Raw genomic sequence first — 10,672 nt, 5'->3', positions numbered from 1 at the left:
CCTTGCATTCTGACTGATGTCCTCCGTATTAATGTAACACCCGCGAACTAACACACACACTCACACACATTCAGACGAAAACTAATATTATATTTTAATTTTTTTTCTTTTTTATATATAATCATGTATACCCATCATTCATTTTAAAATTGAATAAATTTATGCGTCTACGTTCTCGAGAAGTGCATACTTTTTTTTCAAGACATATATATAATCATGCATACCCATCATTCATTTTAAAATTGAATAAATTTATGCGTCTACGTTCTCGAGAAGTGCATACTTTTTTTTCAAGACATATATATAATCATGTATACCCATCATTCATTTTAAAATTGAATAAATTTATGCGTCTACGTTCTCGAGAAGTGCATACTTTTTTTTCAAGACATATATATAATCATTGCTAAGTAAAATGTAAATATTTGTCTTGTCAATCGCTAAATATTTGAAGTACAATCTATAAATGTATTTGGGGTGTAAAAGGAAATTGCTCATAGAAACATTAAAGTTTGTCACAAATAAGGAAGGATCACTTAGCCAGTAAATTAGCGGCTTCTTAGTATTTATGTCAATTTTCATGAATCTAAATCTTGTCATGACGGATCTATTTTCCTGAAAGATTCGAGCGTTCTTTCCATCAAGATCCGATTGCATTGTTTGAGGATCATAACCGATAGTGTTTGTCCAATATAAAGTTCTAAAGAATATATGCATCATTTTACTTATTATAGAACATTATTATAACAATTATAGAAAAAGAATTATATATACTATAGTGAATATTTAAAATTCTTATAAATAAATTTGTATTAATTTATTATTTCTTTTATAACTTTTGATCTTAATTATAAAGTCATACGAAATTATTGAAAAATTACAAATCAGTATAAATCTTTAATGAAAATAATTGTTCATTTATTTTAAATAGGTGAAAGTTAACGTACCCTATAGACGGCAGTAAAATTAAATCGGCATTACTCAAAAAGGGCTCTAATTTCAAAACTTTATCGTATTTGACTATGCCATTTTCCCACATTGTTAAGTCGAGCTTTATAATAGCGTTATGAATATGAAACTTGTCTAAGTCTATCCAATATAGATTTCTTGCTACCCAGTCAATGCAGAGATTGCGCGCAATATTTTGAAGCTTAACTGTTTTTGTAATATTGTTTTTATTTATCTTTAACATCATTAGCTTTCTCTCTTCGTTGCTCCAATAAATTTTATGTTCCACTCTCGAATAAATGGCACTTGTCACTTTCATATCCTTAACTAAATTAACGTTGATTTTTGAATCCAGATCCCGTATATCGATACCTTCTTTCGTTACCATCAATAATTGCGGTATTGGATTTTCATGCGTAGTTGATACATTAATTAAATCTGTATAAGGGCCAGCACCAACTTTAGTATGCGCTCGTACTTGAAAGTAGTATATCATGTTAGATTTTAGATGGTGCACCGTGCACTCCAATATTGTAGGTGAGATACTTTTGTTGTTACAGATTTGAATCTCTTTTTGGTTCTTGATGAACCAACACTGCACTGTATATCCTTGTATTACTTCGTCTGTAAATTCAGGTTGATTCCATCTGTAAAAAAAATAATATTTTGACTTTTTTATATTTACTAAAATTATAACAGAGAATTAACGTTTTTATATGTATGTGTCGTCAAATTTAAAAGAATACAGACTGAGAATTAAGATTTTTTACCTGAATGTCACAAAAATGTCGTTTTCTTCATTTAGGAATCCATTGTGGAACTCTACAAATGCTCTGGGAGATGCTGGTTTGCTCAAAATGCTTTCTAGAATTTTTACGATCATATATACTGGCATAATTATATATAAAAACATTAAGTTGATTATCTCTTAAGTTGATTATAATTAAAAAAAAAAATTTAAAGTAAAAATAAAAGCAAGAAAAAAATAGAGGTAAATTATAATCTTCTTGCATATCAAACATGATTCTTATATCAAACAGAAAGGGCTATCATACACAAATTGATATATTGTAGCTGCGTTAAATAAAGGTCAATAAGACCGTCTGGACCACGAGCATGTTACGTAAATGAATATGGTGACTTAATCGATGCTCGTTCAATCAGACGGTTTGCTATGCATATACTATAGCTGTGTTAATTTGTGTGCGATAGTCCAAAGTCACGCAGAATAGATGAGGGTTAATGAGAAATCATATAACCGTTCCATTTAGCAAATAATACATGAAAGTGTAGCTCTTTTCGATTGTTGAAACAATTTTATTTAACGATTTGTTCTTTTTTACGGTAACTTGGTTCTCAAAGTAAGTGACTTTATCTTAACACAATTCTTTTTTTAAAATTTGTTTATTGTTAAAGATTCAACAATGTTTGTTTAACTTCAAGAATATAAATGTTATAAGTATTGTCTTTTTATGGTCATAGAAATTAAATAAATTATATAAATTCTTGTATTCAAACTTTTGTCGAATTCTTTTCGGTTATCGTTACATTTTTTAACGCGAACAAATTCTGGAGAATACGATGTTATAATTAACCTATGTATGTATATCACCTACATAAGATCGTCTGCATATAACTATATAATAAATATATGTACAATTAAAATCATATATAAAGTCGAAGGCGTAGCAAAAAATTGGTTGGTTGTATATATTGTTGATTTTCTGTAACTATTGGTTTTATTGTTAGAGTTAATTGATACAACTTGAAACTTCATTACACCGATACTCGACTTTGTTTTGATATTTAGTAGTTCTGTTCTGTTATATATGTATAGGGGAAAGTAGGATAAAACCGGGTAGGCTGGTCAAACCGGGTACCTCTGTTTCTTCGTGATAAGTGCTACAATCTTTGGCTAACTCGTGTTATTAGTTGTAGATTGATGTCAACATTATTTTGAGATGAACTGTGGCCATGTGCACACGATATTTTTTTTTTGAGAGAAGTTTACAATTTTTGGGCCAACAATGATCAATATCGGGGCAACAATCGAGTCGTTATGGATTTTTTCTACACATGGCATCTGCTTCGGTGAATGCAGCATTGCATTTGTTACATATTAAAGTATATTGCATTAGTTTTGATCGTCACTTTGTACACCGAAATATACAGCTGCCGTGTTTGTTATTTTTCTTGTATTGGGGCAAAACCGGATATCTACACACCTCATGTAATGAAAAGAGGAAAAACTGTTATCCTGACTTTGTCTCTCCCTACAAAAAAAAAACAGTTAGAAACAAAAACTACCACTCAGAAAAAAGAACCATTAAAAAAAAGCTTTTTGAGACCCCTAAAGTCAAAAAATTAAATAAGAAAGTTCAGCAACAATGTAGAACAAGAGGATATCTTTATTTATGATTTTTATCAATAAAATACATCTTTGTATTGTATTTTAATTAAACTAAATCTAGATTTTATAATTGCACGGTGTTTTACATGTTTTTAAAGGTGTACCCGGTTTTACCCTATTGGTAGGAAAAAACCGGGTATTTTGACTTCTAGAAAAAATCTTATTATTCTTGGTAACCAAATATTTTTTTTCAGCGACTAGCCTCATTTTCTCGTATTTTAAGGTCCACTAAAGAATACTAACGGTCGGCAAAATTCTTTTTACTCTCTGATTTTTTGTAGGAAAACAAATCCAAAAAAGTACCTGGTTTTACCCTACTTTCCCCTATATATAACTATCCTTAACATAAAAAAGGATGCTGACTTTCTAAATTATTTTTGTTAAATAGAAACTAATTTATAAATCTTATTATACTAATAAATGGTTATAAATATTTAAAAAATAAAGAGGTTTTAGGAGTTGAAGAAAAACCACATAAAAATCAGTTCAAGTGTCAGCATATATATGTATTAATATAGCGGAGGAGAAATAGGAAATCTTATTAATGTTCGAAAAATACTTATTTTTAAAAATAGCAAAGAGAGGGAGATAATACAATCAAGTTTTAATACATCTTAATTAAGCTCAATTTTGTACTATATAACATCCATTTATGAACAAAATTTCCAAGATTTATACATTCTCTTTTTTCATAACATCATATATATTTTTCTAATGTTTTATGTTATATAGTTTTATTTTATTATTATACAGTCTATATATTTTATTACCATATACAGTTTTAGTTATTCAAATAAACTATTAGCTATAATAACATTTAATTTTATTCAACAAAGCAGTCTCTTACCTGTATGAAGTCTAAATCCGGATAATTTGACAAAATATCCGCTTTCGCTAACATTAACACTTTCACTAAAACACATAATACCGTTTTTGACATAATAATTTTGTTTTTTTTTCTTTTTGTAAATGCTTGCGCTCAAACAGTTTCCGCGCAATTCTTGGCGGTCCAGCTATCAATAGTGATTCTATCGATATTCTGTATAATTCCAATGTGCTAATCAAATCGATGCTTTCTTACGTATATCATTTTTTGAAATGTGTTTAGTACATCAATTTGAGATCTTTTCTAGCTTTTCAAAATTTCTTTTTGTAACTAATCACGACGCATCTTACATGTCATCAAATTATAAAACTTTTAGTTACTAAATGTTCACTATTTTCCATGAAAGCCAATGACGATGCTGTGAACTGACACGTATATATTCGGTTGTATCAAAAAATAAATGTTATCAGTTTCCCTCTGTAGTTTCTCTTAATATAACTTATTGTTAGTAGAAAAGACAACCAGGAAATTGTTGAATTATAAATCTTTAGTTTTTTCACTATTCATGCGCCAATTTTTGACAGATCATATATATTTTCTATATTTTTTGTTTAATGAAAAACTGTAATTGTGATAACCGTTTTTTATAACTTTTATATATATACTATGCGTGCTCTCGAGGGCCTACTATTCGGGCACAGTATTCTTGATGGACTGCAACATTTGTATCATTCGTGGTTTGAATCGAGCGATACATAACGCCCTTGCGTATTTATGATTGGCAATCATTATAAATCATAATAACTGAATTCCCAAATAATCGATTTAAATTAAGCACTATTGCCGAACCATTATTCTTTATTTGCTGCACTGTATTTGCAACTTATCTTCTTCTGTAAAGATACTCATCGTTATTTTAAAAAGAGTTACACTTTCTATGATCTGTTTAATTTCATATTATTATTTCATATTATTATCATGTTTAATTTACTTTACTATTATCAATGAGTAATTAATGTTCATAAATATTGTGTAACGACATTTAATAAACTTCGAAGAGCATATTTCGCAACGGAGGCATTTGCCGGGTGAGAAGGTTTGAATACTCTAATGTAAGAGCTACGCCGACGACAACGTAGTTACTGATAGAATTACCCATGCCGGACAAATCGAGAGGAAAGAGTCAGACTAAGAGAGATACTGTAGTAATATTTTTTATATTAATATTTTTAAATTAAATGAAAGTGAAAAAGACAATAATTGAGAGAAAAGGGAGCTTTAGTCGTTTTAACATCTTTTAAAAATGCCTGAGGACAAATAGCCGCAGAAGATATTCCGATGGACATCACAAGAAGAAGGAAGCGCAACAGATGCTGACAATGAGATACGATTTTGAGACAACGGAATTTGATAAGCCATAAAAATATAAGGACTCGAAGAAGAAGATACGTATATTAGACAGTATCTCTATCACCGAGCTTCTTATTTAGTGTTCTGAGTAGCACCCCACAAAATATAAAAAAAACTCTTAACATTTTAACGCTGAAACCAATATTACAAGAGATATCGCGATTATTCGTGTGACATTTTGCGAAAACCTAACAGTATATTTGTCACCGGGCGATCAAATAAACGTGAAAAAATTAATTGACGCTGTTAATTATTAAATCTACTTCTATTTCGATAGAATACGGTTAAAACTAAAAAAATATAATAATTATAATAGAATAGATTTCCGCATTTCGAAAATTACAATTTTTTATATGATGTGTACAAATATATTTAAGTCTCGTGAGAATTAAATTTTTTTTCCAACAATTCCAACTTTTTATTTAGAGTTCTGGGTAGCACGTTTCAGGAATCGATTTTATGTATGTCGTATAAAGATATATCTAAATCCCAAAAGGAGTAAGAAATTTTTTCGTATTTTCGGACTTTTGGTTAAAGTTTAAAATACGTAGCACTACACGAAATATAAGAAAAAGGTTTTAATAAAGATAAGATTTACTATTTAATAAGATTAAGATTCAACTTAAGATTTTAAATGCTAAAACCAATATTGCATAATATATTGCAATTTTTTGTATGACGTTTTCAAAAAATCTCATTAATCATCATATAAACGTGAAAGAATCAATTAATGATTAGAGATCCTTAGAAATCGAAAGAACACGGTTAGAACTATTAGAAAATTTATTATACTATAATATATAGAATAGTACTCCATTCCAAAAATTAAGCAACATTTAGAAGAGATACGTTAAAGAAGCGATCTTCAATCAAGCGACCATATACAATCATGAGTAAATTGATTAACGTTGATAATGATTAGACCTTTTTAAAATTTGAAAGAACATGATTAAAGTTATAGGAAAATTAGAATAGACATCTATTTCAAAAAATGATTTATTTATGTTATATAAAGATATATCTGAAAGTCTCGAGACGAATACTCTTTCACATTTCTGGTGTTGTAATTAGAGTTCAAGATAAAATCCCGCACAATGCAAAAAGTACTCTATTATACTCTAAAAAATATTGCAAAAAAAATTGCGAGTCTTCGTATAACATTTTACGAAAGCCTGTCAGCTGATAGTATATGTATATAACATCGGGCGATCATATAAACGTGAAACAATTAATTAACGCTGTTAATAAATAAAGCTCTTTAGAAATCAAAAGAAGAAAAGTGGTTAAAATTATAGGAAAATACAATTATAATAACAATTATAATAGAATAAATTTCCTTACAAGAATCACAATTTCACGTATATATGTCATATAAATACATATTTAAATCTCCCGAGAAGTATTATTTTTGCATTTTCGGCTTTTTAATTAAAATTCTGAGTAGAATTCTACAAGATAGAAAAAAAACACTCTTAACATTTTATAGGCTAAAAAAACAATATTACACAAGATATCGTGATTTTTCGACATTTTATGATATTTTGCGAAAATCTGATAGCTGATAATATTATCCGCGAACATATAAACATGAAATGATTAATTAACGCTGTCAACAATTAAAATTCCTTAAAAAACAATAGAACATAGTTAAAACTATAGGAAAATATAATAATTAATTATGCTTCTATAAATTTGTTTATGATAGCTTTTAATGTGCATCGGTGCGCATTATCGGTGCTGCATCCACGTGTTTGATATCATTTTAATCGCAAGAATCTATTAATCCATTAAAATTATTTGTAAATCGATAAAATGTAAGTAAGAACCTGTCTCAAAGTAAGAATCAAAGTGACAAAAATCTAAATTATAAATTATCGTTTTGTTGCGATCCATACGAATAATAACTATTTTTTTATCGATACTTGGAGTAAAAATATTTCATCTTGTGTTTTAACGATATTTTTTGATTATTTAAATATAATTCGGATTGAAAACGCACAATTAAACAATCGAATCGTGGGTTCGATGTTTAGCATTACAAAAGGTTTCATGATACACATCAATTGTTTAATAAATAATTAATCTACAATTTAAAATACTTTTGTACATTAATATTCCGCGTGTATATACGATATAATACATTAAAATATTATGGCAACGAATTATCAATAATGTGGTATTTGACATTGACGGCGTATTGCGCTCTATTGTTTACGTATTACAGTCTTGTTATCATTCGCATGACAACACTTGAATAAGACTATATATTGCGAAACGCTCCGTCAAATTATTTTTCTAAACATGATTGCGATAAGTATTGGAAAATAATTTGAGAAATGATTAGCAATTAATTATTTTTTATATACGTTAAATAATAGGTAATTATATCGCTTCAATAGATTTCAAAGCGCGTATTTCGTGTGATAATTACATATTTAATAAAGAATCGAGATAACAGGAATCAAAATTATAAATGATTGTTTTGTCGCAATCTTTCTCTCTTTCTCTCTTTTTATAGGCATAAATTATTTCCTTAAATATACTTAAAATTAAATTATGTTTTATTCAATACTATTTCATTCGACTTTCCGACGATCTTTTATTAAAATTCAGATTAAAAACAAACAGTAATACAATCAAATCACAGAATCGAGTACCTAGTATTAACGAAAAAAGCTCTATAATAAATCGATTAATAAATAATTAATCTATAATTTAAGATACTTATGTAATTTAATATTTCGCGTATATATATATAGGATGATTTAAAAGATTATTGACAAACTACCCAAGTAGCACATTAAGCTTTAAAACGTCCGCGATAACGTTGTCGCAGTTTAAATTGCAGCATTTTTGTCTACCACAGCTACTGCCGCAACGTCATTGTGACGTTCTGATAAAGTTGTGACAGCAAAAGCGGGACAACATTTATAGGCTTTGAAAACGATGTCACAGCCATTTGGCTGCATAACTATTTTGCTGTAAAGACGTTGTCATAGCCATTTGGCTGCGCAATTATTTTGCTATAAAGACATTGTCGTAGCCATTTGGCTGCACAACTATTTTGCCGTAAAGATGTTGTCATAGCCACATTACGGCAATGATAGTACTAAAGATAAGCAAACTAATAAACGGATAATGTTTTTCATATGTAAATTTATATTTAATGAAAGTTAAATTTTAATTTTAAAATTATGTAAAAAGATTGAAAAGAGTATTAAAAAAAATTTTTGATCTCCGCGAATAATTGCAAGCGCCACGTATTTCTTGTTGCAAAATACTTAGTATGATTCAAGGTATTCATAGTAACAAACATTACGCAGGTACAGGGGTAGAACTTTTTTGTGCATAATTACCACATTTATTTGTTAATAACTTTTGAATAAACAACGACCGCCGGCTAAAACTTTCGGAATGTTGATCAGGGTCATGACCTTGACAACATATGTCAACATCACTATCCTGCGGGGGTGGGACCTTAATATGCATAATTACCGCAAATTTCGAATAAAAATCTATGTTCTCCGAAGTAACCCTGAGACGATACAAGCCTTTGAATGTAAGGAAATACATTGTGGACAACATACCAATGAGAAAAATAATCTTAATTTGTACAAAATTTAATACCTAAGCAAAGGTTATAAGAACACAATACTATCGTACAGTATTACAAAAGATGTCCGAAATGGCAACCACCACTTGGCTTGTATCAACTCCGGATTACTTCGGAGAATATAGGTTCCTATTCGTTCATATTGCTATATTCTGACTATTCTGTATGTTCCTGAAGTTTGTCAGTAATCTTTTGAATCACCCTGTATATACGTTATAGTATGTGAAATATTTCGGCAACGCATTATCAATAACGTGGTATTCGGCCTTGACGATATAAACATTAGAGTGCTATTGTTTATGTGCCTTGATTTTACTATCATTCGCATGGTAATGCTCGAGTAGAAAAGTCTGATCCATCAAATTCCTTTTCCAAACGCATATGCGTGGACGCAGTGGGTTCCGCCCTCCCCCTACGGGGGGGCTCCACTTCCGGAAGATATAACCTAACCCAAACCAAATTTTAGTTTTAAATCAGAAATAGGCGGAACCCACTGCGTCTACGCATACACTTTCCCACCCACACAAGAATTGTGGGGTGGACCTCGTTTTGCGTGAAAAGGTGTAAATCTATATAATATAATAATGTTTTATTGACTGTAGTGAAAAGGGTAGGTTTTGTAAAGTAATTAACATCAATAATTATCCGGCACTCGTATTTAATCAATTTCTACTGTGTTCAGCGGATACATTTTACGCATTATATGAAAAAAAGCATCAATCCTTTCGTTGAAAGGGTATTGTCTTTTAAAAACAAACTCTGCTAAGTAATGAACGTAGTGTAGTTCCACAATGCCAAATCGAGGCATTGCTGCACGCATATCCCTCCATAAGCGTTCTATATTTTGAGTGTGGACACCGGTTTGCGGATCTACAAAATTTTCGCTGTGATTAACAGTATAGTGTGTATAACCATTGTCACACAAAGTATTGTATGCGCCCCAGCAGTCCGAATAAATTACTGAGCCGCGAGCGATTCGGCGGTTAATGACGTCAAAGAGAGTGATACTTGTGCGATCCTTGATGGGCAAGATGAACAATCTGCCACTGACTCGTTCAATGGCACCGAACACCCATTGGCCTTTTATAATTCGTCCCCTATTATATTTCCGCTTTCCCACTTTCGCATCATCAATCTCAACGATGACGCCCGATCCACCAAGCATCTCGTTATCAGCCAGAATCCACTGTTGAAGTAACTGAAATTATCGCAACAAAATAAGCAGGTGGTGTGGAATGAACCTTGCTTCGCCTTGCAAAGTACATATTGGACGAGGAGGGGCAATAATAGATCTCATTTTGCACTGTACACAGGGATCGATGTGAAATGGATCTCGCTTCGTGTGGACAGTTGTAAACTCATGTGGAACATCGACTCCTGCTTATACTGCAAAACGAGATAAATATAAGTCTCAAAATATAGATCTATAATTGTACGGTTCCATATGGGGGTACAATTTTCCACG

General features: G+C 30.4%; 1 protein-coding gene across 1 annotated transcript in view; it reads right to left on the bottom strand.

Annotated features, from left to right (window-relative positions):
- Positions 1 to 2,616, bottom strand: part of LOC115243877 (proto-oncogene tyrosine-protein kinase ROS-like) — a 7,174-nt gene extending 4,558 nt beyond the window's left edge. Inside the window, exons 1-3 of the mRNA XM_029821166.1 lie at positions 1,719 to 2,616; positions 936 to 1,595; positions 537 to 700 (exon numbers count right to left, since the gene is read on the bottom strand). Coding sequence (XP_029677026.1) covers positions 537 to 700; positions 936 to 1,595; positions 1,719 to 1,861 — 967 coding nt within the window. The 5' untranslated portion in view covers positions 1,862 to 2,616. The remainder of the gene's footprint in view (positions 1 to 536; positions 701 to 935; positions 1,596 to 1,718) is intronic.
- Positions 2,617 to 10,672: the final 8,056 nt, after the last annotated feature.

The sequence above is a fragment of the Formica exsecta genome, unplaced genomic scaffold (genome assembly GCF_003651465.1).
Source record: "Formica exsecta isolate Colony F162 unplaced genomic scaffold, ASM365146v1 scaffold120, whole genome shotgun sequence".
Lineage (NCBI taxonomy): Eukaryota > Metazoa > Arthropoda > Insecta > Hymenoptera > Formicidae > Formica > Formica exsecta.
This window is presented reverse-complemented; position numbering and strand designations above follow the sequence as displayed.